Source organism: Monopterus albus, unplaced genomic scaffold (genome assembly GCF_001952655.1).
Source record: "Monopterus albus unplaced genomic scaffold, M_albus_1.0 scaffold232.1, whole genome shotgun sequence".
In the NCBI taxonomy this organism is placed as follows: domain Eukaryota; kingdom Metazoa; phylum Chordata; class Actinopteri; order Synbranchiformes; family Synbranchidae; genus Monopterus; species Monopterus albus.
The window spans coordinates 75,125-102,356 of NW_018128112.1; the positions used below are offsets into that span (position 1 = coordinate 75,125).

Consider the following 27,232-nt stretch of genomic DNA (forward strand, 5'->3'; position numbering starts at 1 on the left):
TCTCCAGTGGTAGAAGAAGTACTCAGATTGTTTACTTAATAGTACAGTATAAAAGTACTCTGTTACAAGTAAAAGGTGGAGCTCATTTGAACTACATTATATGCTTCTATAGGAATTTGAAGTACTGCTGTGTAACTTGTTATCCCACAGAGGATCAATAAATTCTTGTGAATATACTTTTATTTGTTTTGTTAATTTTATTCTGAACGTTATCAATTAAATGTAGTGGAGTTAAAAAGTACAACAGTTGCCTCTAAAATGTACTGGAGGCAAAGTATGAAGTAGCAGAAAATGAAAATAAAGTACAGATACCTTAAAACTGTATTTAAGTCCAGTACTTGAGTAAATGTACTTTGTTACTTTCCACCTCTCCAAAGCTCTGTCATTAGACATTTTTAATTTTTCTTTTTGTGTTGAACAACTAGTGAAAGGCTACAGAGGTAACAAGAGAAAGCTCTCTTCAAGTAAACCTAGTCAGTAAGGAGAAATGCGGGCCTAGAACTTTCCTTGGTGGAGTCACCTGACACCCTGGTGGGTTCTCCTTGCACAGCGCTCTATATACAGTGGAGAGCAGAGACACTCATTCTCTTAGTCCGCCTGACAGGAGACAGAAAGGAGAGCTGGAGGGGAGCTCACAAAACAAAGAACCACGTTAACTCAGTAAACGCTCAAGTCTTGAACATCTGCAGCACAAGGTAACCCCTTCAATAAGAAGCATTGCATCCAGCCTGGCTTCATAGTCCGCCTCGCTTGTTGCTTTAAAAGCTTAACTGCAAAATGTGGGAAGTATTCCCCATAACTGAGGCGTGCATGGTTTGCATCAGTCCAAGTATCTTTTTAGATGGTTTTAACGATTCATTTCCATGTCACAACAGTCTCTGTTGGATGTGATTTTGCATCTTCAGGATCTCCTCAAGTAGATGAAATTAGTGAATAGCTTTAATTCTACAGTATGGCAGTGACAAAACCCATATACTATATGTATCAAAGGCCACAGTGATGTTACACACAACTTTGTTTTCTACTGCACATGGCAGATTTCCGATGAGGGTAGCAAGGCAGTGAAGCAACAGCCATATGTCAGCATTTCCTGCTCTGTGTTACACAACTGGAAAATAACTGGCCATTCAGTAACCTCTTCTAGTTAAAGCAGGTCTGGGAGATTAAATGAATCAAGTTCCTTCCTTCACCTACTGGACACAGAGAAAAAACGATTATCTATAAACATTAAACTTTAATGAAAGTAATTTTGTGCTTTGCAAATAAGTTAAATCTATACTGTGTGTTTCTAAATACTGCTACTGAAAGTGCTCCATTTCCTGCAGTATAGTCAACCCACAGTCCCTAGATGTCTGGCAACAAGAGACTTTGTTGAGTTCTGCACTAAACAAAAATATCTGAACTTCAAAGCTCTATATTTATGTAGGTATTTGTGGTTATTAAGCTCTTTGTTTTAAAAGGAACCAGGCAAGTTTTGCGCACTAGTCACTGATAAATGGTCCCTGAATTTGTAGTCACCTTCCATTCATTGCTATATAGATATGCTGATACTTTTTATAGTAAGCTTAAGTTATTTAGAGCCAGCTGTCAGAAACTAGACACACAGGTCACTACTATCAGTCCCATCACCTTTCACCAGGCTGACTCAGACACCGTAGTGCTATGTTCCTGTGAGAGCAAAGCAAGTGTGGAGGGGGATTTAAAGGGCAGTGAGACATAGTCCAGTCATTTTGTCTCAAGTGTCAGTACGTGATTTAAGCCACTATGCCTAGGATGCCATTCCACCACTAGCTGAGCCTCATATAGCTGGACTTAGTATGTAAATAACAGAAACAGGTTCACCTTTGCAGATACAGTATATGTGAGGGTAAATAGTATGTTGGTGCATACATGTTTTATTATACAAGCAAACACATTTTTAAGGTCTAAGTACAAATTATTACCAATATAAACATTAGAACCAATATTCAAAATATATGTATTCAGTGATGAATATTTACACTAATTTAGAATTATTGTCCCAAAAGGTTAAAATGATTAATTCATTTCTTTTGTTTGTTTAAGATGTCTAAAGGACCAGCAGTAGGCATTGATCTGGGTACCACATATTCCTGTGTGGGCATTTTTCAACATGGCAAAGTGGAGATCATTGCCAATGACCAAGGAAACAGGACCACACCCAGCTATGTGGCCTTTACAGACACTGAGAGACTGATTGGAGATGCTGCCAAAAACCAGGTGGCCATGAACCCAGCCAACACTGTGTTTGGTAAGGACTGCAATACCCACAAGTGCCTCGACTAATCACTTAAAAAATCAATAATGTATATACACTGCAAACTATACAATTTACAGTGTTGTTTTTTTCTTTTAAATCTACTTCAGATGCTAAGCGCCTGATTGGTCGCAGGTTTGACGACCCTGTGGTGCAGTCAGACATGAAGCACTGGCCCTTCAAGGTTGTGAACGACGGATCCAAACCCAAGGTGGAGGTCGAATACAAGGGTGAGATCAAGACCTTCTATGCAGAAGAGGTTTCTTCAATGGTCCTCACCAAGATGAAGGAGATCGCTGAAGCTTACCTTGGCAAGGTAGTCCATAATAGTTATACTGAATGCTACTAAACTTCATCTTGGGTTGTTTGATTTTATGCAGATACAAGGGTGGGAAAACATGAGGCAACTGCAAGGAAATGCTACATGATATTCGCAAGTGTTACATTTAACAGAAGATCGTGTCTGAAATGTGTCAGAATCATAACAAGCATTACAGCAAAAAAAGTCTCTTTTCATGTTTGCAGCATCCTGACACATAAATTGTATTTACTGAATGACAGTCTTAATGTTGTTACAGGCTGTTACCAATGCAGTCATCACAGTGCCTGCTTACTTCAATGATTCCCAGCGTCAAGCCACCAAAGATGCTGGCACTATCTCTGGGCTTAATGTGCTGCGCATCATCAATGAGCCTACAGCTGCAGCCATTGCTTATGGCCTGGACAAAAAGGTAACTAACACATAAAATGTAGATGTTAACCACAATGATGTTGCTATTACAAATTCTTACAATTTATTTTAGGTTGGCAGTGAACGTAACGTCCTAATCTTTGACCTTGGAGGTGGTACTTTTGATGTGTCAATCCTGACCATTGAGGATGGTATCTTTGAGGTTAAGTCCACAGCTGGTGACACTCATTTGGGTGGTGAGGACTTTGACAACCGCATGGTTAACCACTTCGTTTCTGAGTTCAAGCGCAAGTTCAAAAAGGACATCAACAACAACAAGCGAGCTGTGCGTCGTCTCCGCACAGCATGTGAGCGCGCTAAGCGCACCCTCTCCAGCAGCACCCAGGCCAGCATTGAGATTGATTCACTCTACGAAGGCACAGATTTCTATACTTCCATCACCAGGGCCCGTTTTGAAGAGCTAAATGCCGACTTGTTCCGTGGGACGCTCGAGCCTGTGGAGAAGGCCCTGAGGGATGCCAAGATGGACAAGACCCAGATCCATGACATTGTCCTGGTGGGTGGCTCCACGCGTATTCCCAAGATTCAAAAGCTACTGCAGGACTTCTTTAATGGTCGTGACCTTAATAAGAGCATCAACCCTGATGAGGCTGTGGCCTATGGTGCAGGTGGGTATCTTTGTGGGTTTCAGGTTTATACTGTTTTCTAGTCATATTAGTGTTTTATAGTTCAAACTCAATAAATGATTTATGTTAAAGCTTTTTTGTCACCATAGCATTTGTTTCACTACCACTTCACAGCTGTGCAGGCAGCCATCTTGGCTGGTGATAAGTCTGAGAATGTACAGGACCTGCTCCTGCTGGATGTCACGCCCCTGTCCCTGGGAATTGAGACTGCTGGAGGAGTAATGACTGTCCTTATCAAAAGGAACACCACTATCCCCACCAAGCAAACCCAGACCTTTACCACCTACTCAGACAACCAACCTGGTGTGCTCATTCAGGTACAGCAACCTTCAAGTACAGTTCACTCTCCATTACCGCAGTGTATTACTGATAGTAATACTATCAGTAAAACTGATAGTATTCCTGATAGTGTTCAATGATGTGTAAGAATGTGATTTGCATAAATGTTTTCAGGTTTATGAAGGCGAGAGAGCCATGACCAAAGACAATAATATCCTGGGAAAGTTTGAGCTGACTGGTATTCCACCTGCTCCCAGAGGGGTCCCTCAGATTGAGGTGACCTTTGATATTGATGCCAATGGCATTCTCAATGTATCAGCAGTGGACAAAAGCACTGGAAAGGAAAACAAGATCACCATCACTAATGACAAAGGTAGATGACTGTAGATAAAAGGTAGAATGACTTAAATACTTTCAAATCAGGAACACTAAAAATCTACTGTAATAATAAAGATGAAAGAGAATAAACAGATATTGGAAAGGAGGTAGAGCTCTGTATTTCATCCCACTTTAGGGAGGCTGAGCAAGGAGGAAATTGAGCGCATGGTGCAGGAGGCAGAACAATTCAGGGCTGAGGACGAGGTCCAGAAAGACAGGGTCACATCAAAGAACTCCCTTGAGTCTCTGGCCTTCAACATGAAGAGTACTGTGGAGGACGAGAAGCTTAAAGACAAGATCAGCCCTGAGGACAAAAAGACCATTGTGGACAAGTGCAATGAAGTTATTGCCTGGCTGGACAGAAACCAGGTAAAAATCCACTGACTGAATCATGAATTGTGATCGAGGTTCTTGGCTCAAAATGTGAAAGCAGAGAGGTCCATATGTGTGAAAACAGCATGGTGCAATTTCCTACTTCCTTATCACACTGTTTTACAGAGTATACAACTAGTCTTCTATGAACTGTTTGTTCCTTTTGTTACTCAGATGGCAGAGAAGGAAGAGTACGATCACCAGCAGAAGGAACTGGAGAAAGTGTGCAACCCCATCATCTCCAAGCTATACCAGGGGGGTATGCCAGGAGGTATGCCAGGTGGGATGCCAGGAGGAATGCCTGGCGGTTTCCCTGGTGGAGCTGGAGGCGGATCCTCCTCTGGACCAACTATTGAGGAGGTCGACTGAACACTGCTGACAGTGTTTACACTTCAGATCCCAACATACACTAATTATATTAAAAATATTTTCTTAGCCAAAATAAACATTCATTAAACATTGCATCACTAATGCAAATTTGTATTTAAAACTTTGCTATAATATTTATCAAATCTAAGCTGCTCATTTTGACACTTGCCCTCAGAATATTTACTCACATAAGACATAATCAAAGTTTGTCGTTGTGTTCATGATTTAGCTCTCCATTGATGATTTCCACGACAACTCCAAAAAAAGTATTTTCTTTTTACATATTTGTGATTTCTACACATCAAACCAATAAAGATCAACAATGGGATACTGATTTGAAAAATGTGCTGTGTCTTTCTTGTGACTTATATGTTAAATATCATTATGTTTCTGAATAACAAAATATGTATTAGTGCATAAAATTCACATTAGGTATGCAAAAGGACAAAGTTGCTGCTGTTGAACCCTGAAGATAAAGCTGGTTCCTGTAAACAGGCTACAAAGATTTGGATCATTATCTATTTCCTGTGTAGTACTCGTCTCAGAGGAAGTAAGAAAAGACATAACTGATAAAAAATCATCTGTTAAAATGAGGCCCAGAGTTTATTTAAACTATTTTATTTTGTTTTATGTTAGTTTAGTCTAGTTTCTCCTGATGAGTGATGTTTGAAATAAGGATGCTGTTAAGGGCCTATACTGCTTAGAAAATGAAAGAATGTGGTGTATTTAACAAGAATTCAATAATATACAGACTGTACAAACACATAGAAGTTAGTTCTTTATTTGTTTCATAGTAATAACTAGGTACTGCTTTTTACCAGTTGAATATTACACAACCACTTGTTTGCTAAACATTATGACTCAAATGCAAAAGACCAGAGTGCTTATCACCAGATGTTCTCTTCCCACACCTGGGAAGGTGAGGTGGAGGGGGTGAAGAGTCCCTGCAGTATGGAGTGCTACACATGGAACTCAAGGTCATGTGTGTGAGATATACATAATAAAAACCAGTGTCCCATACAGCTGAGACTCAGGGACATGTATCACGACCAAAACGCAGCCATGTTCTTGCTCATCGGTTGCTTTGCTCTTGTGGTCTCTGCACTGGGTGAGTGACTAGTGGTTCATCACCAGATCATTATCTGCTCACATTGTTCATAACAATTGTGGTATACTGTAGTTCTGTTACATCAGTGGGACTGTAAACACTTTGTGCAGTATGATATTGCATCATTCTGACACTTCCTGCTATATGCCTATTTCGAATAGACATATTGTATTAGTTATTAGTATTATTATTATTTGATTGTGTGATTGGGTCTCAGGGTGTGGGGTGCCTGCTATCAAGCCCCAAGTGAGCGGATATAACAAGATTGTAAATGGGGAGAATGCTGTATCTGGGTCATGGCCCTGGCAGGTTTCACTTCAGGTAACCTAAGTAAACACTCTACACACATACAGCAGTCTCAATATCTTGCACAATTCTGATGTAAAAACAAGATACAATATGCATCTTCTCCCTCCTAGGATGGTACTGGATTCCATTTCTGTGGGGGATCCCTGATCAACCAGAACTGGGTTGCCACTGCTGCTCACTGCCGTGTGTCGTAAGCACTATTTCTGTATCCCTTATCCACAAGAGGAAAATGCCAACATTGCCACCTCTGTAATAAGTCTGTTTTTATTCTCTACAGCCCAATGAACCACCGTGTTATCCTGGGAGAACATGACCGCCAGTACAACAGTGAGCCAATTCAGGTCAAATCCATTGCCAGGGTATGTAACACCATAACATATCAAAGCTTTTTTACATTATACAAACAGCCTGAATGAATTGTTTCCTGTGTAGAAGTTACAGCAAAATTACATTATTATTATATTGTAATATAATTTATGTCACCTCCTCATCCAGGCCATCACTCACCCCTACTACAACTCCCAGAACTTCAACAATGACATCACCCTTCTGAAGCTGTCCTCTCCAGTCCAGATGACATCCCGCGTGTCTCCTGTGTGCCTGGCCTCTTCCAGCACCAGCATTCCCTCTGGAACCAAATGTGTCACCACTGGGTGGGGCAGGACCGGCCAAACCTGTGAGTATACAGCTTTTTTGAAAGCCTTACAGTACACATGTCCAAACACACATAAGGTATGAACAGCCCCATTTCTACAAAGAAAAAATATAAAGGCACTGGTGAGTATTTACCATACCTCCCTAGGAAAGCTATCAAAGATGTAGGTGATAGTATCGTCTCCATTTCTTCTCCATTCTAGCAACCCCTCGCTACCTTCAACAGACTGCCCTGCCTCTGATCAGCCCTGCTGAGTGCAGGCAGTACTGGGGTCAAAGCAGAATCACTGATGCCATGATCTGTGCTGGTGCTTCTGGAGTGTCATCCTGCCAGGTAACACTCAGTTCAAAGCCTGATGAAATACACATTCATAGGAAATAAGCAACTCTTCAAACAAGGATCAGATATAAATAAACACAGAATATAAACCAATTTCACATGATGAGTTACTAATTTAAATTCTTTTTATACATTTACAAGTGACACATTATTTTTTGATATATCACAAATATAAGTAATTAAAAATAATTAAATAAATTAATTGTTGCATCATTAACAATTGGTTTGATTATGAAAATGCTATTTAAAAGGTTCATCTTCTACTTCAACAATGATGTTTTTGCAATACATCTAATTTCCCATTTCTAAAAACCATTGGCCATATCCTGTAGAACCCTGTAGAGAGCTGAAATTCCCCTAAGTGCTTCACTACCAGGCAATACTCACGCCGTGGTCCATGGTTATATTCTATTCTATGACTCTATGCATGTCAATTATAAAAACATGTTTGCCTCATTTTAGGGTGACTCTGGTGGCCCTCTGGTGTGTGAGAGAAGTGGAGTGTGGTACCTTGTGGGTATTGTGTCCTGGGGTACCTCTAATTGCAACGTGTTCACGCCTGCCGTGTATGCCCGTGTGTCCTACCTGCGCAGCTGGATTGACCAAACTCTGGCTTCAAACTAACACAAACACACACAAAGTCAGCAACACACATCTCCCCAGACTTCATCATCCTGCTCCTCAATGTGATCAGTGAGTGATTCTACACAGCATCAATACTGACTGTCACAAGGATGTTTCTAATTCTACTGACTGACACTCACTGTACTGCTGCATTTGTGATAAAGTCATGAATAAAATATAAATTAAGAAAAACTAGTGCTAGCTTCATGTTTAACTTTCATTTCAACCAAAAAAGCTGAAGTGTTTGTGTGCGTATGTGTGTGTGGTCTTGTTTATATATACGTGTGGGGATGAAATACTGGGAGTGCACTGCTTTAAGGGGACTGGAGGCTGGGCCCCACAACTAATTTGTTGACTTTTACAAAAATGATGGGGTGTAAGGTTAGAGCAAGGGTTGGCTTTGGTTAAAGTTATGGCATTGAGGTAGAGAAGGCATTATGTCAGTGAGGGTTCTCTCAAGACAATGCCTTGCTGTAAAGCACTTTGGTCAGTGTCTGCTGTTTTTGAATGTGCTGTATAGATAAATTTGGCTTGCTGTGTGGTAAGATTGCAAAGGCAGACTGTGTGGCATACAACAAACAAGTATTTTAAGAAAAAGATCCAAATGCAAATGGAAAGTTTTGAGTTGTATTTGGCAAAGTATAAGACCAATGTTGGTCTTGCAACAAGGGGTTTGAAAACATAAATGTTTTTCAGTATAGTGAAATATACAACACAAGAGTCATACAATAAATCAGCCATTCTCAACCAGTGGGCTGCGGCATGCATCATTTCAATGACCAGTTACGATGACCAGCCACACCACACATGGCACACCACCAGGAAGTGACAAACATGTTTTACCACTGTTAGCTATCTTTAAAACTGTGCAGTTCTGAGGAATTGCACTTTATTAAAAGGTGTTATTGTATTTTTACCCACTTCCTGTGTATGTCTTAAGTTCTGCCTCATAGACATCTGCATGAACTGAGAAGGAGGAGTAATCAGAGAGAGAGGAGGAATATAAGAAAGTACCAGAAAGAGATCATCTTTCTGGTACTGAGAAGAAAGAGAACAAAGACAGACCCCTGCTGCAACAGAAAAATGGCAAATGGTAAGATGCTTTAAACATATAAGTGTATTGCTTTTAAATTGCATTAACAGAAAGGTGCTCCACCACAATTTGTTGTAGACTGATTTAAAGTATTATTATTTTTAGTTAATAGGTCATATTTAATCACAAAATACTAACTGAAATTAGTAGAAATTGCATTTCAGCTTGATTATTCTCTGACCTCTAACACAGGGATAAGAAATCAAAATAATATGCCATAAATTAAAAACCTTTTTTATGTAAGCTGGTTATAAAAGGAAGCTAATTCTGTTTTCTATGTGCATATTGCAAAATTTGTTTAAGTTACATACAGTTAAGTTGTATCTAATAATGCATTTTGTTTTTGTTCATTAGGGAACACCACTTCCACTCCAGCTGGGGTGGACAACGTAATCAGGAATTTGCGTATAGCCTCTGTAGCAATCTACTGTGTGGTAGTGATAGTTGGGACTGTGGGCAATGGTTTGGTCATCTACGTGACAGCCTTCAGGATGAAGAGAACAGTCAACTCAGTATGGTTTCTCAACTTGGCAATAGCAGACTTCCTCTTTCTGGCCTTCCTGATTTTCACAATCATTTCATTCTCTCAGGAATACCACTGGCCTTTTGGACTTGTAATGTGCAAGCTCAACAACTTTGTGACTGTAGTCACCATGTTTGCCAGTATCTTCCTTCTGATGGCCATAAGTCTGGACCGTTGCCTGTCCGTCTGGGTGGTAGTGTGGGCACAAAATAAGCGCACTGTTCGCAAAGCAGTGCTCATAAGTGTTGCAATCTGGGTGGCTGCTGTGATCTGCAGCACACCTTATGCCATTTTTCGCCTGATTTGGTCAAAATCGGGAAAGACGTTTTGTTCCTACCCAATTACAACACCAATGCAGAGTCTTGTCATTTTTCGCTTTTCCATGGGCTTCCTCATTCCATTCCTGGCTATATTGGCCTCCTATGTGGCCATAGGAGCTCGTGCAAGGCGCCTGCAGAGGAGAAACAGACAGAGGTCTTGCCGAATCATTTTCTCAATCATCCTTGCATTCTTCATCTGCTGGTTGCCCTACCATGTTATGTCTTTTATTGAATTACGTGTTGACAGACGTTTGTCTCATATTAAGATTGCAGGTTCTCTCACTGTATGTTTGGCTTATACAAACAGCTGCCTGAACCCCATTCTTTATGTTTTCATGTGTCATGAATTCCAGAACAAGCTTAAGCAGTCCATATGCTTTGTCTTAGAGAATGCCCTGGCAGAAGACCACTTGTCATTTATGTCCTCCCGCTCCATGTCGTCCCACTTGTCACGAATTTCCCGTAAATCTGACTCTGCTGCACCTGTGGAGAAAAGCACGTCCACTTCCTTAAAGTCCACAGAAAGTAAAGTGGTTTTCAGTGAGTGTAGAGAGAACACTGAGCACTGATTAAGATGTCCACATCTGGCAGGCGATGTAAATTGTACTGGTTTCACATCTTTTTAAACCCAATGACAAAAGTAGATTGACAGTAGAAAATGGCATTGCAAATTAATTAATTGTAAAATGTAATTAATTTTACAAATTAGTACATTTGTAAAAAAAAAAAGAAATCTGTAGAATAATTGCTATGTGTGATCTTAATTTCTCTATGTTAAAGTGTCAACTCATCAACTGATGTTTTCACATCCAGCTGATAAAATCTTCTCACTTTTGTTGCACTTGCAACCTCAGCTTTTTTCTAACTAGCACATGAGCTCCTAACATGTTCAAGCTGTAACTGGTCAAAATAACAGAAAACATCTTAATGGATGTGCTGCAGTTTTAAAATGTAAGTATTAAGTTTTATGTAACAATGAATGTAATACATTTAAAATTAACTGTTTTGTACTTTCTGCCATCAGATATGAAATTTCCTGTAGTTCATTGGATAAAGAGACCAGGTTCATGTTTGTAAGTTTTTAATGCTCCAGCTTATTTACCTGTTTACTGAAAAGCTATTTGTATATAAAAGCATTCATGATACTGTCAGACAAGACTGCATTTTAATAACTGAACTTTATGCTTTTCACTACAGTGAATAAAAACTTTTTCTGAAGAGCTGTTTCTCTTCTTTCTACATGACAAACACAAATGCGCACTACTCACCATACAGCGTTTTATCTTACAGAACTGATATGCCTGGCCTCTTGCTTTTACAAAATAGAACACTGAGACCTGTCTCAGATGACTTCATACCATATCTGAGTACATTTACTCAAGTACTAGAATTAAAAACTATTTTGAGGTAGTCAGTATATTCATTTTCTGCTACTTCCTACTTTTGCTTCGCTAAATTTCAGAGGCTACTATTGTAATTTGTACTCTGGTACATTTATTGGATAACTTCATTCACTAGTTACTTTTCAGAATCAGATCAAAGGACAAAATACTATATAATCATATTGGTGGGAAATTCACAAACTACCCAGCAGTGATTTCAATTATAAGCATATAAAGTTCAAACGAGTTTACGAGCTGCAACATTAAAGTGATGTACACAATAATCTCAATTTCTATACCGCTTAGTCCCGAACGTGGTTGGCGGGAGGGACACACACACACACACACACACACTCCTACAGGCAATTTAGAGCCGCCAATCAACCCACGCAAGCACCGCACAGAAAGGTTTTACTTGTAACAGAGTATTTTTACACTATGATATTGCTACTTTCTCCACTACTGCAACTAAGCAATATCCAAAAAAAAAAGGTATTGCCCAACTCACAAAACACTTATTTAGTGCTTTTTTCTATGCTGTCATACTAGAGTATAGTAATAGCAAAAGAACTAGGGTTACCTACAGTAGTTTTTATTGTTCCTAGACATGGGGTATTTTCTATGGTTTCTTCAGTTTGGGATTTAAAAAATTCTCACAACAGCAATTAATCAATGTTGATAAATTTAGTTTTTTCAAGACTATATTCCTCTCATTCACTTTGGTTAATTGTAAATCTAGTGTGGTGTAATTCAGAGAGAAAATATCACTGTTCTAGCACTTTGACTGCATCATAATTCATTATAGAGATCATGTTTTTAATTACATGTTCATTAACTGACACAAAATCTAGAATGTAATCACAAAAACATTATTATGGCTTGACATCTGTCTTGGATAGCTGACTAATAAAGAACCAACAGGCTACTTTATACATGTTAAAAGAACAAGTCACAGTGTACATCAGTATCTACAGGCTACTCCTGTAGACTAATTGAACTCTCTGAGCTAAACCTCTTTATCTTAGTTTCTGTGTTCTCCGCTACTTGCATGCTGAAAATAAAATAAAGAAATCTGAAAGTGGAAGAGATCACAATAAACTTTATTCAATCTTGTTAGGATGTTGAGGATGCACATGACAGTTTTTCTGGAAAAATACTGCTGATAACGAAGTTAATTTAGTCAGACATCTACACAGTTTTTATGATTAAAAACACCCCTACACCACACTAGAAGCCATTCCCACACAAGAGCTTGCAAAAACCTTAAAACATCCTTCAAAATATTATTTCTGCAATGCACAGGACATGTGATCAATTTAAGGCTCCGGGTTCAATTAATACTTTCCTATGAGTCTGTGTAGGTGGCAGGTGTACACCATGGCTCTGTTCCAAGTGCAAAGAGTCCATTCCATTGTGGAGAGCTATAAGGTGGCCAGTTAGTGATCATAGAGGTCCTTCATCTCCTTAAGGATCTTGATGCTCTCACTGTATCTTAGCTGGTTCTTGTTGGAGCACTCCTTCCATCTGGAAAAACACCAATATGTGTCAGCTCAATTCATCCCAAACTTTTGGATGTTTTGGTTGCCCTGTCAGACTCTCACACCAAACCCGATTACCCGTCACAGGCCCATCAAACTGTCTCCCAATAAAACAAGCGTTGTGAGGAACACAGATCTACAAAGTGAGGCAAGTATTGCAACATTTACTCCTGTCTCTGAGAAATATTTTAAAGTTTAAACTCTCTCTTCTTCTTCCTTTAATTTTGGATACTGAACTAATTTAATAAAACTAAATAAAAAGTGGACTTTATGCAAGATGGGTATGCATGACCCAGCTTATAGCATGCATCACACAACAGCAATTTAATAATTTCTTATGTACAAATAAGTTTAATTTGACAACCACAAAAGACAACAAATACAGTCCACTGGCAGACCTAAAGAAGATGTGAGAATTATTATGAAAGAGTTTTTCGTTTTACCATTCATGTGTATGGTTACAGTGTAGGTGCAGAAATGAATGCAAGAACAACATTACATTTCTGTTACTCTTCAGAACAAAACTACTTCAAAAATTATTTTGATTTCAAGTCAGGCGCTTTAGTCAACTGTAATGGGCTTTGGCAAAGAACACTGCACTGTATACAGTAAATCAGACATTAACAACTTATCAGCCTTAAGCATCAAGTGATACACAAGAACAGCCATGGATGAAACCCTGACCTTGCAATGGGCTGTGTGCAGGACACAGGGCAGTGAAAACAAAAACAAAGGTACAAACTGTAGTGTGTGTCTATGGCTTTTCAGAACATACTTCTGCCTTATCTTTTTCCATCGTTCCATGTGGTCACATATAAGAGAACCTGAAACAGGAGCTGAATCGTTTAACTGTGGAAAAACAAAAATATTCAGATATAGTCACTTGTTAACTTTTTAACTGATGACTTTAATGTTAAAATTCAATGTGTCCAAGTACATGCAAGTAAAAACACCATCAACAATTCTCATGCACATAATATATGGGACCTTGGTAACAGTGGGTTTTTCAGTCTGTGGGATCCTGAGATTGATGGGTTCACCAGTGGGGCCGACTGGGCAGGAGGTTGGAGGAGGAAATCGGTACACATTCTGACCTTTACCATTGATCATGTCTGTGACCTGGCAAAAGAAAGAAATTTGGAAAAAGGACTGCAGTGGAAGAGTCAATAACACAATTCCTGGTGGTATAATGCTCAGTGACCATGAAACAATGCTGTCTTTAGAGATAAGATACTTTCTATTACCTTTCTTTCTAGTGTCATAAATACTTTTAAAAGTTGATTTCAGTGTTTCAAAGACTATTGTCTCCAAACTTACTGATTATACTGATGATTACGATTCCACGTTTTAAGCAATCCAAACAAATTACAAAATGAAGAGACATACACACCAAAACATTTTCTCACTTACCACTGGTGGTGTTTAGTTACGCATTTATGCAGTTTTGGTTGTATTTACAGGGGTTTGGAGATATTTACTGCTGAGACATATAAAGACCCCATATACACCAAAGATGGGAATGGAATTTTGATTGTGGTCTTCAAAGCACTGAAAATGGCAACTGAAACACTCAAAAGCATAAAATCAAAGGTCTACTGTATATCACAGTATTTCTGGCCACAATAATGGTAGCGTGTCTACTCTCCTACTCTAAAAGAATCTATATACTCATAAAAACATTCTAGTTTACAGTGAATAAAGTATAACTTTTGGGTGGTGGGGGAAAAAGGTTATCCAACATAACTCTATGGCCTCACCTCTTCCTCTACCATGCTGTGTGGAGGGCTTGGGGAGAGAGCTGGCTCTCGAACAGAAGGATTGTTTCTCATCCAGGCACGGCAGATGGGATACAGTGGGGTGCTGGTGTTGAACTGAGCCAGATCCACGCTGCGATCAAACAACTTAATAATGTAAGCATCTAGCAGATAGAAAAAGACAGAAAAACAGCAAGCAAAACATTAAGATATTGTTTAATGAAGGAAACTGCCAAGTAACTACAGTAACTGAAACACAGGGACATATACTACAACAATTTTCTTTGTAGCCTATGTTATCTTCAAGCTTACTTTGTTTATGCTGATTGCCCTCTGGTATGCCTTCATCCATTTCTTTTCGTTTCTTCCTCCGGTGCTGTGAAAAACGAGCTGACGGTCTGAAAAAGATTAAAACAAGAACGTAGACTTTAACATGTCAAGCAATTTGTTAATGTAAAGAATAAAAGCACCGACAGTCACAAATTCAGGCAACTAATTGTTTGTTGAGCTTAGTTTTTAAGCTCAGGTTGGAAAATACATACACTTGCCTTTTTCCAGCAGATGATGGAGACAAGTCCCTAGACAGAGCAGGTGGAAAATACAGTAAAAAACAAAAAAAAAACCTTTATACTTTTATGTTGAAATAGCACATATTATCTGACTTCACAGCACTAACTGCAGTAAACTATATCATTCACTCTAAAAAAAAAAAAACTGTACATTTGAAATCCAAATAATCGATCCATACTTGTTTAAAGGGTCAGCTGTTATTTTTCCAGTATCCCCCTCATTTTGATCCCTGTTGAAAATACAATGATGATAGTTTGACTGAAAAGCAATCAGAATGATACGTTTCAGATATTAATAATTTTACTGACCTTTCATTTTCACTCTTTTCTACCAGTCCCTTTAACACTGCATCCAATCTGCTGCGTGCACCAGTCACCTCCAAATCTGTACAGATGTTACAGATGGTTAACAGCGAGATCCGTAACGTTATTTAAACAAGAGTCACTGACTACAGCCACAATAGGGAGTTTATATTGAGTGTAGGTGACATTTATTAGTGAATTTGGGCAGACTACGTTGCCAGATGTAGTGCTCTAGACCAAGCAGACTTTGGGTTGAACCTCTCACCTTGCCTTTCAGTCTTGATCTTGGCGTGGTGCATTATTTTCACCTTTTCAACTTGTGAATAATGTTATATATATATTCCGCCCGGTTATCGGGAAACACACCAACTTTTAAAGGCACACGTTCGCCGTGCCAAATTCCCAATCTCTTTACGGTGATACCGACTTGTAGCTGATATTACTTAACGATATTAATGTAGAATTGTTATGGGACGTTTGCTTACTAACGTTAAGGTTAGCTAGCTGGCTAGCTAGCTGCGGTTAGGTAAGGATCGTTTACAACAAGCTAGCCCCCATCTGGTTAGCAGAAACCACTGGATAACAAAGCTAATTCGCAAACGCTATTTTATCTATGTTTGTCTATTATGCCGATCCACTTGAGAGATAGTGCAGACTGATCGTTACATATTTATGTCGGATCGTAACACCTGCACGCGCAAATTACTGTTGCTATCTTAGCTTATTTTTGTCGACCACATAACCTTCTCAGACTTTCCTCTTCCGCGCGCTGCCGGTTTCCTATTAGGTGATTGGCCCTTGTGCAGCAAGGACCAGCTAGGTGATTGGTTTAATGTATTGTCCATCATATTGAACTCGCTGCCTATTGGTTGCATGCTTTGTAGTAAATAACGATCCAGTTGAACTGTGACGCTTCCTTTCCTTTTCATCGATATTTTGTTAATCGATATATTTGTCAAAAAGCAAAGTAGTTATGTTTTCGGTATAAATAATGATTTGTACGATGAATAGATCTTCGAAATGTCCACTGTAGCAGCCTACTTTGCTGTTTTATGGGCAAATTGTACGGTACTGACGTTTGTTTCCATGTTTGCCTTGTTTTGTTTACATAGAAATCCAACTCGGAAGGCTAATGGACAATGCCCGTCTATATAAGTTATAATACAGTGAGAATTAAGTAACCTACTCGACCGGACACGTCTATCCAGCTGTAATTTGGAGTCAAAGAGCCTGGGACCGGGCATAACCCAGACTCCTACTGGAACAACCTTGAGTCTGCATGATGTTCTTTGCGCTATTATGAATCACCTGTGAAGTTCTAAAGTTATGAAATCCAGGTAAGATCAAAAGACCACATTTTAGTAGATTACTGTAAACAGTAGTTGCAATTAATCATGTGTGTTGTTTTTACAGTGGTCCTGTGTTCACAAGGCAGAATCCTTTCCAGCCAGCTTCCAATGTGAGGAAAGCACACTACCACCCTTCCTGCAACCAGGCCCTGTCAAAGAAAAAGAAAGAAACTGTACGTTTTAAACTTTACATACACAGCAAAACACATCTGTTTGTAATGTTTCTTTCCGAAATCAAAGCATCTTTTTTATTGTTTTGCAGATTTTGAGTCCTGTACGTTCACACCAGCGACCCAGTCCAAAAGTACAACCTCTTACCGCTGAGGGCCACCAATTGTTTGAGAAACGTGAACAGTGTTTTGCCGCCACGGATGGACAACCTGTTTATGCAGAATCCTGGCCCTCCACTGACAGTGGATCTTCTCCTTCGGGCACTGCAACCTCATCTGACATGGAGACACCCAAACAGTCTGTGAGAGCAAGGGAATACACTGGGGACCAGCAGGATTCAGTGTTGGCAAAGTATGCTTTAGCTTCATACAGTCAAGACTTATACCCTTAAATATAGCAGCACCTAAGTTCAGTGTTTTTGCCATAAACCAAAACTGTAACTTTATTTTGTAGTGAAAAGGTGATGTAAGCTGTGACTAAACATTACAATGTCTTCCAGATATATAGATCGTTTTCGCCGTGGTCAACCGCAGAGTCGAGAGGAGCGCCAACAGATGGCTTCTGTCATGGGAGAGGAGCAACTGCCTTTTTGGTGGATGTCACCCTCATCTTTACCCCCCAGCTCAATGCCAACTAAAGCAACAGACAAAGGTAGATTTACACTTACTGTTATATTTTAATCTACATTTTGTTAATTGTTACCAACTTCTAAATTTCAATGTAGAAAGAAGCCTTTTTGGTAAAATCTGTGAGACAATCTGTGGAATCACTCTGTTTCCCCAGAAGCCATCCAGCCTTTGAGAGATGACCAGAGACCTGCCATTTTCAGTCCAGCTGGCCAGTGTCAACATGACGGATCCCTTTCCCCATGCAGAGCCAGTGCATTTGTGAGTGCACTAAGAATGAGCCACTGAATAACCTGTTGTTGTTTTTTGTCTTTAGCAAACAGAAATAATGAGTGTTATTGCTTGTAGGAAATTTCTGAATTTACCTACAAATATACCCATATTTAATTTTTAAAAAACTTTAAAAAACACCAGATACTATCCCATCCTGTTATTTATTAGTTTGATATGCTTTTATAATGGATTATTGGGTCTACACTATCCCTCCCTGGTTTTTCCACATTTGTCTGAATGCCAAGTGAATCAGGATGCCTGCAGGAGAGACCCCTAATTCCAACTAAGTGTACATATAAACATTTGCATTTCAACACCACACCACATGTCCATTTGGAAACACCTTTGTTTGCTAAATACCTGGGAAGTCATCTTTTATGCAGCCTTGTCTGATGCATACTGTATATGGCTTGTTCAACCTGCTCGTGTCAAATGTGTCACCCCAACCTCGCAAAATTATAAAAGAATGTCTGTATATTTGTTAGCCAGGTAATATAACTGATCTGATTTATTTTTTACACAAATGCCACACATTTAATTATCTAGTTGTATTCATTTACACTGTATTGTGAGTGCTGTTAATATTAAAATATCAAGAACAGAATTGTGTGAACTGTTCCGTTTGCTTCTCAGATGTTTTCAGACACCTCCCAGGATGAATTTGATGACACAGAGATACTACACCTTCAAGAGAGGGCTAACAGACTTCTACTGAGAGGGTATGACGACCACCAGTTAACATCAATGATATATTAATTAATTCCTTCAGTTGACAGTAACCTGTTTTCTTTTTAATAGTGAAAGTACTCTGAGTGATGGATCTATCCCTGTCAGCTCAGAGGGCCTGCGGTGCTCAGATTTCTCTTCTCCAGTCAGTGTAGATGAGCCAGTGCGAAGACCTTTGCTTCCAAGTTTAATAAAGCCTACTGCTGGTAAGGCAAGAGTGTGAAATAAAATGCCAACTTTTAAAATTGTTTTCTTGCAGTGTAAACTTTAACAATATGGCTCCCTATTAAGGAACCTGTGGTATATGGTTCCTCTTTTTTCATAACCAGCAATTTAAACTGTTATACTGTTGTGCAATGTCTTTGTCAACATTTACAGCGAAAGCCAGCACTGAATCACTTCAGGCTGTGTCCTCCCAAAAATATGTCAGTTCTTCTTTGATGCCCTCCACACGCCCAGAAGAGGACATCTTGTTTCAGTGGCGTTTGAGGAGGAAGATGGAGCAGGCCAGGAAGTGGTCTGTCCAACACTCCAGTCTTCATGATGCTACATTTAGCTGGCAGGCTCCCCGTTTAAGCCACCTTTCAGCCAGTGGACAGGCTTATAAGGTTGGAGTCGTGGTAAAATTATACACCTTTTGTTTAATGTTTATTCCAGATTTACAGACTAATTTAAAATTCCTCTGTTTTGCATCATCTCTAGCAACCGCAGAGTAATCAACCTCCTGAATTCTCACAAAAAGCTACTGATCCACACATCAGTGCTCCCCAAGTCCATGGATCATGCCCCCCAGCTTCAGGTCTACCTCCCCTCCCTGCCTTTGTTGCCTCTGGCTCATCAGTCTGTCAGCCTCAGACTATTGCCTACATTCCTCCCCACATGCATTTACTCTGTGATGTCTTGCCCTGTCCTATCCAGTCGTCTCATGTTGGTGTGCAGGACAATACTTCACAAACCTTAGATGAGTCTCAGGCCAAAGTTATTCATAAAAAGACTGAAGTCCCTGCAAACTCAAATGATGAGCCTACTCATGAACATGTGTCATCCTCACCACCTGCTTCATCTGCGGCTATAGGAGAGTGGCCTAGTCAGCACAAAATATCCAAGAGGTACAAAAAAGAGAAAGCTCCACCAACGGAGTCAGAGAAGAAGGAGAACAAGACAATGACGTCTGTTAGGAAGCAAAAGAAATCATCAAGGTGATGTATTGAAATATGCACAGAATGTACAAATTCAGGTTTGAATGCTTAATGCACATTTTTGTGCAGATATACTGTGGATAGAGAACATCCCGGTGGACGCAACTCTACAAACTGGAGTTCTTCACATCAAAGATTTTCCAAAACAGCCATACCAGGGGCAGAGCAGCATCAGCGGCAGGGCAGCCAGTTCCCCAGTGAGAGCTGTACTGGTGATCATGCACCACCACCTTCTCCAGTCCACAGTGCTTTAGGACAGGTCAGCACATGCAAAGGTTTTCACCAACTTCACCAGTTCACTCTGCCAACCATGTGTTTTAGATGTACATGTACAATGTCACTATGGTAATTAAAAGCTGCATGAACAATAGGATGTTCTCACTGGGCCCTGACAGGTAGTTTCAGGGGTATTGTTCCCCATGGTGGATTCACCTCCAGCACAGAGGACCCCTGTCTCCTTGGTTTCACATCATGGCACTACCTCTGCACCTCCACAACCCCCAGTTCCTCCATGCAATGCACAGAACTCGGTGGGGGTCATTTCACAGCTGCTGCAAGAGGCTGAAGGTGAACTTATGGCAGTAAAGAGCACCACATTTTACCCTGTTCTTTACTGTGAACAGTCTATAGCATTCCAAAACTTAAATCTTTGTTGTGCATGCTGTTTGTATGTGGATCTGGTAACATTTGTAATCCATGTTGAATTTTGCTGTAATCATTAAGTACATGCTAACCCTTTGGGAGTTACACTAATAAAATAATAACTTATAGTCTTGGTTCTTATGCTTATAACCTTCAAAAGTACTTTTCTTTTCAGATTCAGATGAAAAGGAATTTGAAGACGACCCTTTACTACAAGTCTTTCGTAAACAGAGAAAATGGGTAAAGGAGCAGATCAGGTAAAACATAAATTGCTCAGCTGGTCAAATGGTCAGTTGTGTAAAATGATGTTGTTCCTGAACATATGAAATGCAGTAGGCTACTTACAGTGTTGTTAAAATGATCTTAACATGGCACCCTAAATTACATAAAAATATTCTACTATATTTTTCCTTTTAGGGAAGTGGATGCTTTGTTGCACAAGTTCCTGGACAAGCAACAAGTTACTTGAACACTTGCAAGAGGCATTTCATGTAGTTGCTTTTTTAATTTTTTTTATAAAGAAATAAAGTTTATTTGTACTTTTTTAAAATGACTGTTTCCACATTAAAGAGTTTAGAGATATGTCTGTGTTCATCATTAGTCATAATCAAAATACAGTGTGTTTTACAAAAGTTGCACAAAAAGAAGCAGAAGAATTGATATGTGAACAGAATATTTACAGACTGGTTCCTTAAAACATTATGTAACATTGATGAGTAATAGCAGCGCACTATATACAAACCTCAGGGGGCAGGGAACATTAGAGCAGAGCCAGAAACACAACAAATGTGTGTTTTGGCACATGCTGAATGTTGCGGTGATTAGAGGAGCCTGAAGTTGTTTCTGTTTGTGCTTGTGTTCTTAAAGGGTTTCGTTGCATTTGTAGTCATACATGGTGAAAACGGTGCAGATCTGAGTGTTTGGTATTTTTGTGATTAGGTCAGGGATCTGGAGGTCTCTGTTTGCAGCATAGGTGCAGATATGATAAGGATGCCATCTGGAGAGACCATTGACTCCAAAGACATGATGTCAACGCCCTTTGGGATTCGGTAGCGGCGATTAAACTGCCGTGTTGTAAACCCAGGACCATCCTAACAAAACAGAGGAATTCAAGTTTAGAGGATAACAAATTTCATAGCTTTTATAAATTAAAAAAAAAGCATCCAGCAATGTTCTTCCCAGAATACCAACCTTTTTTTCTTCATGCTTTCCTTGCACTTCTACAAAGTCTCCTACTACTTTGACCATTAGATCCTCTGGGTTGAAGAGCTTTACATCAACTTGAACTGTAAATCCACTGTCATCACAGTTCACCTACAAAAATGAGTCATAATACTGTGTATTATTATATAAGCATGAAATACAGCTAAGCACAGTAAATATCCAATATAGCCCCACATTTGTACAATTTTACAATACTTAGCCATAGTAAGTTAAAATGACCTACCACTGCAGAGCTAGTATTTTCAGTCTCTGGAAGCAGCAATTTCGGTGACCACTGTCCATAATTTCCATTCAGCTGAGGAATAAGAGGTGGTAAAACCTTCTCCCATGGGATACCACCAGCTGGCATAGTGGGTGGCAGGATGAAATCCATTTCTAATCAGTAAGGAAAAAATAAATAAGGTTCTGTTGACAGCAGCTGAGGCTGCAGGATGGCAGAGTACAAGGCATACAGAACTCACCTCTTCTTAAATTTCCTGACCGAGTTTGTGTACAAAAGGGAAAAGACAGCCCCTAGATAACTGTCAGGTCCTGAATGAGGTACACTGCTATGCCACTATGTCTGACTCCAGGCTCCTCTCCTTCTGGGTGCTGGATGTGACTGACTCTGTGTTTTTTATACTGGAGTTACATAATGAGTTGGGAATTCACAGTGAGGCACCTTGCTTCTGTTATGTTCTGGACTAATGTGTACCCATGGGTGTTCAGGCAGAGCCATGTGGATAAGTGTGTTATTACAAGCAGCTGTTGCAAGCTTATTCTCAATTAAGTTATTACCCATTACTAACAATGTTGTCAACAGTTTATTCCTAGGGTTGATGACACTGATACGAACAGACTATTGGTGATATCAGAACTATTACAAATATGCGCTTAAGGTTGGTTGTCAAGAAGGTCTTTCCAAAAATAAGTTCAAAACATGATGTTGACCCTCATGAGCTGGTGACGGACATTGACAGCAGGGACCCAAAACACATGCTTGAGCATGTGTGGTACCAAAGAGCTACCTTCCCTCATCACTTACTCAGTGATGGAAAAAGGTATTTGGATCCTTCACTCAAGTAAAAGTATCCACACTTCAATGTAAAAATACTCCAGTGCAAGGTAAAGTTCTGCATTCAGTATTTAAGTAAAAGCACAGAAGCTTGTCTGTAAAATATACTAGGAAATATCAAAACTAAAGGTAATGTAGAAAATGTGGTCCTGCATATGTTTTATTATTGAAAAATACATTCCATTCATGTTTTCCTACTTATGCACATAGGTATAAATAGCATTTTAAAGTGGTACTGTAACTGGTAGAAATGATTTTAACTACCTGACATTTTGCTGTCTTTTTAACTGTAAAAATACATCCATGTTTATGTTGGTTGAATGAGCATACATTCTTTATTACCAATTGCTAAATGTATGTTGTGAAGCAAAAGTATTTAGAATCAGAATCAGCTTTATTGGCCAGGTGTGTTGGACACACGAGGAATTTACTGCTGAAACAAAGTACAATGAGATGAAGTGCCTAAAATTATATTTACAGTACTTGAGTAAATGCATTTACATTAATTTCTACCACTTCACTCTAAACAGACACATAAAATACAGCAAGCCTGAAAACAATACACAATGTCCATGAAAGGGTTCTTTATTTTACAATTTTACCAAGTGACTCAAAAAGTACTATACATGCAACTGCTTCTTGTTCTTGGCACATGCTAGTAAGGTCAGTAGTTATTTACTGCGGGCACATGTTCTCCCAGTTAGTAATGTAGAACCTGTCACTTAAGCTTTGACTGGAGTGGCTAAAAATGGCTCTGATTATGTTAGGACTCTTATAGGATGGCTGATGGGAGGGATTAAGTTATTGGATTTCACAAAAGGCGCCAGTGATTGTCCAGACTTTAGAAGACTTCTGTAATGATACAAAATATTCAGAGTATATATAGAGAAAATAGCACACAGATGAGTCATCAACTAAAGATCCACACAGATCCTAGATCCTTGAGGAATAATGTTATTCCAAGATAAGTGTCAAATTCTGACTTGTGATGAAAAGTAAAGTACATAGTGAAAAAACATTGTAACTGAAGTATGGTATTTCAGAAGACATGATAAACTGTCTCAAGGAATTCCCAGTGGAATTGTAAAGGAGAGATAATCTCCCACAGCCCCCCACTGTGCTCTGAAGTGTTGGAAAATAGTAATCCATGTAGTGAGTACTGTTACCCATAACACCAACCCCAGTGCAGACCGCTTCACATCTAAACGGAAAACACAAAAGAGACATTTACTTAGAATTAAGCAGTGATTATGCACACAGATTTATTGTATTGCACCGACTTAGCTGACTGAAGCTTTCTTTGAAAAATGAGAGCCAAAATGTGTGATGAATATTTTGCTACACTAAAATGTGGCAATGTGGAGAGTTTTAAATACTGTGTGTAATTCTGGCAAAATTAGATTTACATCAATATATCAACATTATATAGTAAGTAGACATTTTCTGTGTATCCCTTAAAAATCCACATTCTTGGGTATTTTAGATGGATGTAGACATTCTGTTAAAAACAAAACTATTATATAAAGGCATATTAATCAATATTTACTCAATACCCAGCCCTGATTAGAAAGCATTAAATCAATTTTCTAAACCTAGAAAAGTCATCCTATTTCCTCCAGGATTTAGGACAACTGAAATGATGTTCTGAAAATATTGAGGAAAACTATAAGACATGAATGTTAAATGCACAGTTTCTAAATGCCAATTTTTTGTTAAATTAAACAAGTGGAACTATGGTTATTAAAATCTCTAATAATTAAAGAGAAGTTCTGATACTTACAAGTTTTTATCTGGAGCTGTTCAGTGTAGGTTGGCTTTAGAAAGGCCTCCTGAAAAAACCAAACAACATTCACCAGCCACAGGAATGGAAGAAATGCAAAGCCACCTGAGAAAAATACATAGAGACACATCAGTGACAATACTACTGAATTAATACGTGGGCAGAGAAGATAGTGATAACCAATCCTCCCTCTCATGCAAACGGAACCATAATAATATAAATATACAATTTATGGAGGCAGGTGTCAACACTATTTCCATATGTCCAGAATATAAAACCAAAGGGGAAGAGGCAAGATTGAATATCAGAATGTATGTATTAGTGGTTATCCTATCAACATTTAAGTACTCTCACCTAAATAGTACTTTCTGCATAGGCTGAGTTTCTCCTCATTGGGCAGGCGTTCCAGGTTCATCTTCGCTTTATGTGGATCCTGCTACAGAAAAGAACGTTACGGTGTACAATTGAGGACAGCAACCCACCAAAAACATAACTTCTGTGACAACGGTGATGTCTACGATTAGGATACTATTGTCAACTGTCTTGGAGATGGCTTAACGTTTACACTCAAAGTAATCTTATGAAAACCGTATACAACTCAAGGGATAAAGCTACCTTCTGATGCTAACTGACCCAGTCTGCATAGTCAGATGACTAGAAATTCACCTCAGGCTAACGTTAGCCTTTAGTTAGCTTGGGAACATTGGGTTGTTTCGACTACTACAAACAGCCGTAGCAGTAACTAAATTATGGGCGAAGCCGTTTCATAATATTTATAAAAGACTACCATACTCTCCATTAACATGATATATTACCTGATATTTTAAAGTCAAAAAACACAGACAATGGTATCCAGTTAACCAGCTACATTAACACAACACTTCCTTCTTTTCTTCTACAAAATCACATTCTTCTTCGCCATTCTGCTTTGTGTTTTATTGCAAGCACACCCTTACACGAACTCTATATCGCCACCTGGCGCCATCATGTGTTTTTATTGTGGTTTAAAGTTACAGCAGAAGGATATATGGATGGATGATGTGTCATTCATGGGATGTGTGCTGAAGATAAATGGAGTGAGTCTTCTTCTTGTTTGCACACTGTCTTTAAAAATCCCTTAGTTCTCCAGTTCCTTTCGTTTATAATGTCTCTTTCCAGTCTCTCGTCTTTCCAGTTTATCGTGGGAGCAATTAAACAAAAAACAGGAACAATTTCCAAGTACATCATGCAGAATATGATTTTTCCACGCACCGCCAAACATAGCTTGTCTGACCACATATATGGGATGATTTTATTTCTATTTATTTTATTTGGTTTATTTCTTGCAGGAATCAAGGATAGCAAAGTTCTTCCATTCCCAATTTTGATTATTCTCACTGTTAAACAGAATGATATTGGCCTACACAGGTGTCAGCTGGGCTATTATGTTAACAAGCCTGGAAAGATAAGTTACATTTATCACATCAATATTTTTTATCTAAAATCTGACTTTTTCTTTAAGAAAAATTTATGTCAGTCTAGATTTTTCAAAAACATAACACAAACATAATAAGAAATGTAGATGTGGAAAGTAACTAAGTACATTTACTCAAGTATTGTACATAAGTACAATTTTGAGGTATCTGTACTTTACTTGAGTATTTTCATTTACTGCTACTTCATACTTCAATTTCACTACATTTCAAAGAAAAATATTGTACTTTGTAGTCTATATTTATTTGACTACTTTAGTTAATCAAACAAAATACAGCATAGTCATAAAATTTGTTATCACAAGCTACCCAACAGTAATTCAAATTCTAAGCATCTAATGTAGTTAGAATTAGCTCTATCTTTTCCAGCTGCAACATTAAATGTGATGTGTACAGTAATATATGAATAATTATAATAAACATTTTCCATGTGTACTTTTACTTTTGTAATTTTAAGTATACTTATGCTAATACGTTTGTACTTTTATTAAGTAACATTTTGAATGCAAGACTTACTTGTAACAGACAATTTTTACACTGTGGTATTGCTAATTTTACTTAAGTAAACAATCTGAGTATCCTACTTCTTCCACCACTGAAGAAAAGATCAGTGGATCATCAGTGGAATTACAGTTATTACAACAAATAAAGTTAGACTCATCTCAAATGTACGGAAGAGTATTAGGGCCACTGCATAAATTTTTTTTTTAATTCTGACTTTAGGGCCACTGCATAATGTTTTTTTTTTTAATTCTGACGTTAATCTCAGAATTCTGACTTTAAACTCAGAATTCTGACTTTAATCTCAGAATTCTGAGTTTAGTCAGATTTCTGAGATTAACGTCAGAATTCTGAGAATAAAGTCAGAATTCTGAGTTTATTATGCTGTGGCCCTAATACTCTTCCGTACCAAATGGCATAGCCTGAGATGAAATACATTTCTGAATGGAGAGACATGTGACATGGATGTTTTGCTTACAACCACCACCAGAGAGCGGTCGACTCACTTCTCTCATCGGAGTCTCACTGAAAAAAAAACTCACTTTCCCTTGCAGCATTGCGGGTTTCCCCTCCCATCTCGCGCCTTCCCTCTTGTCTCTCCTCGAACTGCTAGCCCTCGGTGTGTGTTGTTGTTGAAACAATGAAGGA

At 38.8% G+C, this 27,232-nt stretch overlaps 7 protein-coding genes across 12 annotated transcripts; 4 read left to right on the top strand and 3 right to left on the bottom strand.

The window, feature by feature from the left end:
• Positions 1–607: 607 nt before the first annotated feature.
• On the top strand, positions 608–5,114 carry hsc70 (heat shock cognate 70). Its single transcript, XM_020620091.1, has 9 exons — positions 608–695; positions 2,065–2,269; positions 2,386–2,591; positions 2,854–3,006; positions 3,079–3,634; positions 3,767–3,969; positions 4,106–4,304; positions 4,446–4,678; positions 4,856–5,114. The coding sequence occupies exons 2-9, from the start codon at positions 2,065–2,067 to the stop codon at positions 5,048–5,050; spliced, it is 1,950 nt and encodes a 649-aa protein (XP_020475747.1). The 5' UTR covers positions 608–695; the 3' UTR covers positions 5,051–5,114.
• A 984-nt stretch (positions 5,115–6,098) lies between these two features.
• LOC109971687 (chymotrypsin-like protease CTRL-1) lies at positions 6,099–8,228 on the top strand. Of its 2 annotated transcripts, none has more exons than XM_020620087.1 (7): positions 6,099–6,158; positions 6,376–6,479; positions 6,578–6,657; positions 6,745–6,826; positions 6,963–7,143; positions 7,325–7,455; positions 7,924–8,228. In XM_020620087.1, the coding sequence occupies exons 1-7, from the start codon at positions 6,113–6,115 to the stop codon at positions 8,083–8,085; spliced, it is 786 nt and encodes a 261-aa protein (XP_020475743.1). In that variant the 5' UTR covers positions 6,099–6,112; the 3' UTR covers positions 8,086–8,228. The 2 variants fall into 2 exon arrangements, with proteins under 2 accessions (XP_020475743.1, XP_020475744.1); XM_020620088.1 differs by having other exon boundaries at positions 8,055–8,228.
• Positions 8,229–8,968: 740 nt separating this feature from the next.
• LOC109971689 (chemokine-like receptor 1) lies at positions 8,969–11,239 on the top strand. Its single transcript, XM_020620090.1, has 2 exons — positions 8,969–9,178; positions 9,533–11,239. Exons 1-2 carry the CDS (start codon positions 9,169–9,171, stop codon positions 10,588–10,590), a joined length of 1,068 nt encoding a protein of 355 aa, XP_020475746.1. The 5' UTR covers positions 8,969–9,168; the 3' UTR covers positions 10,591–11,239.
• Positions 11,240–12,487: 1,248 nt separating this feature from the next.
• On the bottom strand, positions 12,488–16,306 carry lin37 (lin-37 DREAM MuvB core complex component). 2 transcript variants are annotated; one of them, XM_020620095.1, is made up of 9 exons: positions 15,833–16,306; positions 15,574–15,649; positions 15,444–15,494; positions 15,238–15,273; positions 15,008–15,093; positions 14,699–14,859; positions 13,929–14,060; positions 13,717–13,790; positions 12,488–12,927 (listed from the first exon to the last, which is right to left on the bottom strand). In XM_020620095.1, the coding sequence occupies exons 1-9, from the start codon at positions 15,864–15,866 to the stop codon at positions 12,840–12,842; spliced, it is 738 nt and encodes a 245-aa protein (XP_020475751.1). In that variant the 5' UTR covers positions 15,867–16,306; the 3' UTR covers positions 12,488–12,839. The 2 variants fall into 2 exon arrangements, with proteins under 2 accessions (XP_020475751.1, XP_020475752.1); XM_020620096.1 differs by having other exon boundaries at positions 15,244–15,273; positions 15,833–16,303.
• Positions 16,299–21,135, top strand: proser3 (proline and serine rich 3). 2 transcript variants are annotated; one of them, XM_020620093.1, is made up of 14 exons: positions 16,299–16,387; positions 16,680–16,904; positions 16,981–17,089; positions 17,179–17,438; positions 17,587–17,738; positions 17,871–17,974; positions 18,620–18,705; positions 18,785–18,918; positions 19,091–19,320; positions 19,415–19,911; positions 19,981–20,170; positions 20,307–20,478; positions 20,729–20,810; positions 20,971–21,135. In XM_020620093.1, exons 2-14 carry the CDS (start codon positions 16,894–16,896, stop codon positions 21,020–21,022), a joined length of 2,079 nt encoding a protein of 692 aa, XP_020475749.1. In that variant the 5' UTR covers positions 16,299–16,387; positions 16,680–16,893; the 3' UTR covers positions 21,023–21,135. The 2 variants fall into 2 exon arrangements, with proteins under 2 accessions (XP_020475749.1, XP_020475750.1); XM_020620094.1 differs by lacking the exons at positions 16,299–16,387; positions 20,307–20,478 and having other exon boundaries at positions 16,448–16,904; positions 20,971–21,054.
• Positions 21,136–21,277: 142 nt separating this feature from the next.
• hspb6 (heat shock protein, alpha-crystallin-related, b6) lies at positions 21,278–22,344 on the bottom strand. 2 transcript variants are annotated; one of them, XM_020620098.1, is made up of 4 exons: positions 22,239–22,344; positions 22,001–22,152; positions 21,745–21,867; positions 21,278–21,644 (listed from the first exon to the last, which is right to left on the bottom strand). In XM_020620098.1, the coding sequence occupies exons 2-4, from the start codon at positions 22,148–22,150 to the stop codon at positions 21,489–21,491; spliced, it is 429 nt and encodes a 142-aa protein (XP_020475754.1). In that variant the 5' UTR covers positions 22,151–22,152; positions 22,239–22,344; the 3' UTR covers positions 21,278–21,488. The 2 variants fall into 2 exon arrangements, with proteins under 2 accessions (XP_020475754.1, XP_020475755.1); XM_020620099.1 differs by having other exon boundaries at positions 22,001–22,344.
• Positions 22,345–23,206: 862 nt separating this feature from the next.
• psenen (presenilin enhancer, gamma-secretase subunit) lies at positions 23,207–25,537 on the bottom strand. 2 transcript variants are annotated; one of them, XM_020620085.1, is made up of 4 exons: positions 25,427–25,537; positions 24,966–25,047; positions 24,612–24,716; positions 23,207–24,032 (listed from the first exon to the last, which is right to left on the bottom strand). In XM_020620085.1, the coding sequence occupies exons 2-4, from the start codon at positions 25,024–25,026 to the stop codon at positions 23,893–23,895; spliced, it is 306 nt and encodes a 101-aa protein (XP_020475741.1). In that variant the 5' UTR covers positions 25,027–25,047; positions 25,427–25,537; the 3' UTR covers positions 23,207–23,892. The 2 variants fall into 2 exon arrangements, with proteins under 2 accessions (XP_020475741.1, XP_020475742.1); XM_020620086.1 differs by having other exon boundaries at positions 24,966–25,044; positions 25,427–25,536.
• Positions 25,538–27,232: the final 1,695 nt, after the last annotated feature.

Coding starts and splice junctions, on each gene's coding strand:
- hsc70 (XM_020620091.1), top strand. CDS start 2,065: ATGTCTAAAGGACCAGCAGTAGGCATTGATCTGGGTACCACATATTCC. Junction 3,007..3,078: donor CTTATGGCCTGGACAAAAAG/GTAACTAACACA, acceptor AATTTATTTTAG/GTTGGCAGTGAACGTAACGT. Junction 4,305..4,445: donor CACCATCACTAATGACAAAG/GTAGATGACTGT, acceptor ATCCCACTTTAG/GGAGGCTGAGCAAGGAGGAA.
- LOC109971687 (XM_020620087.1), top strand. CDS start 6,113: ATGTTCTTGCTCATCGGTTGCTTTGCTCTTGTGGTCTCTGCACTGG. Junction 6,159..6,375: donor TCTTGTGGTCTCTGCACTGG/GTGAGTGACTAG, acceptor ATTGGGTCTCAG/GGTGTGGGGTGCCTGCTATC. Junction 6,480..6,577: donor CCTGGCAGGTTTCACTTCAG/GTAACCTAAGTA, acceptor TCTCCCTCCTAG/GATGGTACTGGATTCCATTT.
- lin37 (XM_020620095.1), bottom strand. CDS start 15,866: ATGCACCACGCCAAGATCAAGACTGAAAGGCAAG. Junction 14,061..14,698: donor ACAGCATGGTAGAGGAAGAG/GTGAGGCCATAG, acceptor TTCTTTTGCCAG/GTCACAGACATGATCAATGG. Junction 13,791..13,928: donor AAAAACCCACTGTTACCAAG/GTCCCATATATT, acceptor GTTTTTCCACAG/TTAAACGATTCAGCTCCTGT.
- proser3 (XM_020620093.1), top strand. Junction 17,439..17,586: donor CAGGATTCAGTGTTGGCAAA/GTATGCTTTAGC, acceptor AATGTCTTCCAG/ATATATAGATCGTTTTCGCC. Junction 17,975..18,619: donor CATGCAGAGCCAGTGCATTT/GTGAGTGCACTA, acceptor TTTGCTTCTCAG/ATGTTTTCAGACACCTCCCA.
- hspb6 (XM_020620098.1), bottom strand. CDS start 22,150: ATGGATTTCATCCTGCCACCCACTATGCCAGCTGGTGGTATCCCATGG. Junction 21,868..22,000: donor AAAATACTAGCTCTGCAGTG/GTAGGTCATTTT, acceptor TCATTTTTGTAG/GTGAACTGTGATGACAGTGG. Junction 21,645..21,744: donor GAAAGCATGAAGAAAAAAAG/GTTGGTATTCTG, acceptor CTGTTTTGTTAG/GATGGTCCTGGGTTTACAAC.
- psenen (XM_020620085.1), bottom strand. CDS start 25,026: ATGAACCTGGAACGCCTGCCCAATGAGGAGAAACTCAGCCTATGCAGA. Junction 24,717..24,965: donor ATGCAGAAAGTACTATTTAG/GTGAGAGTACTT, acceptor TATTTTTCTCAG/GTGGCTTTGCATTTCTTCCA. Junction 24,033..24,611: donor ACAGCTCCAGATAAAAACTT/GTAAGTATCAGA, acceptor TTTTCCGTTTAG/ATGTGAAGCGGTCTGCACTG.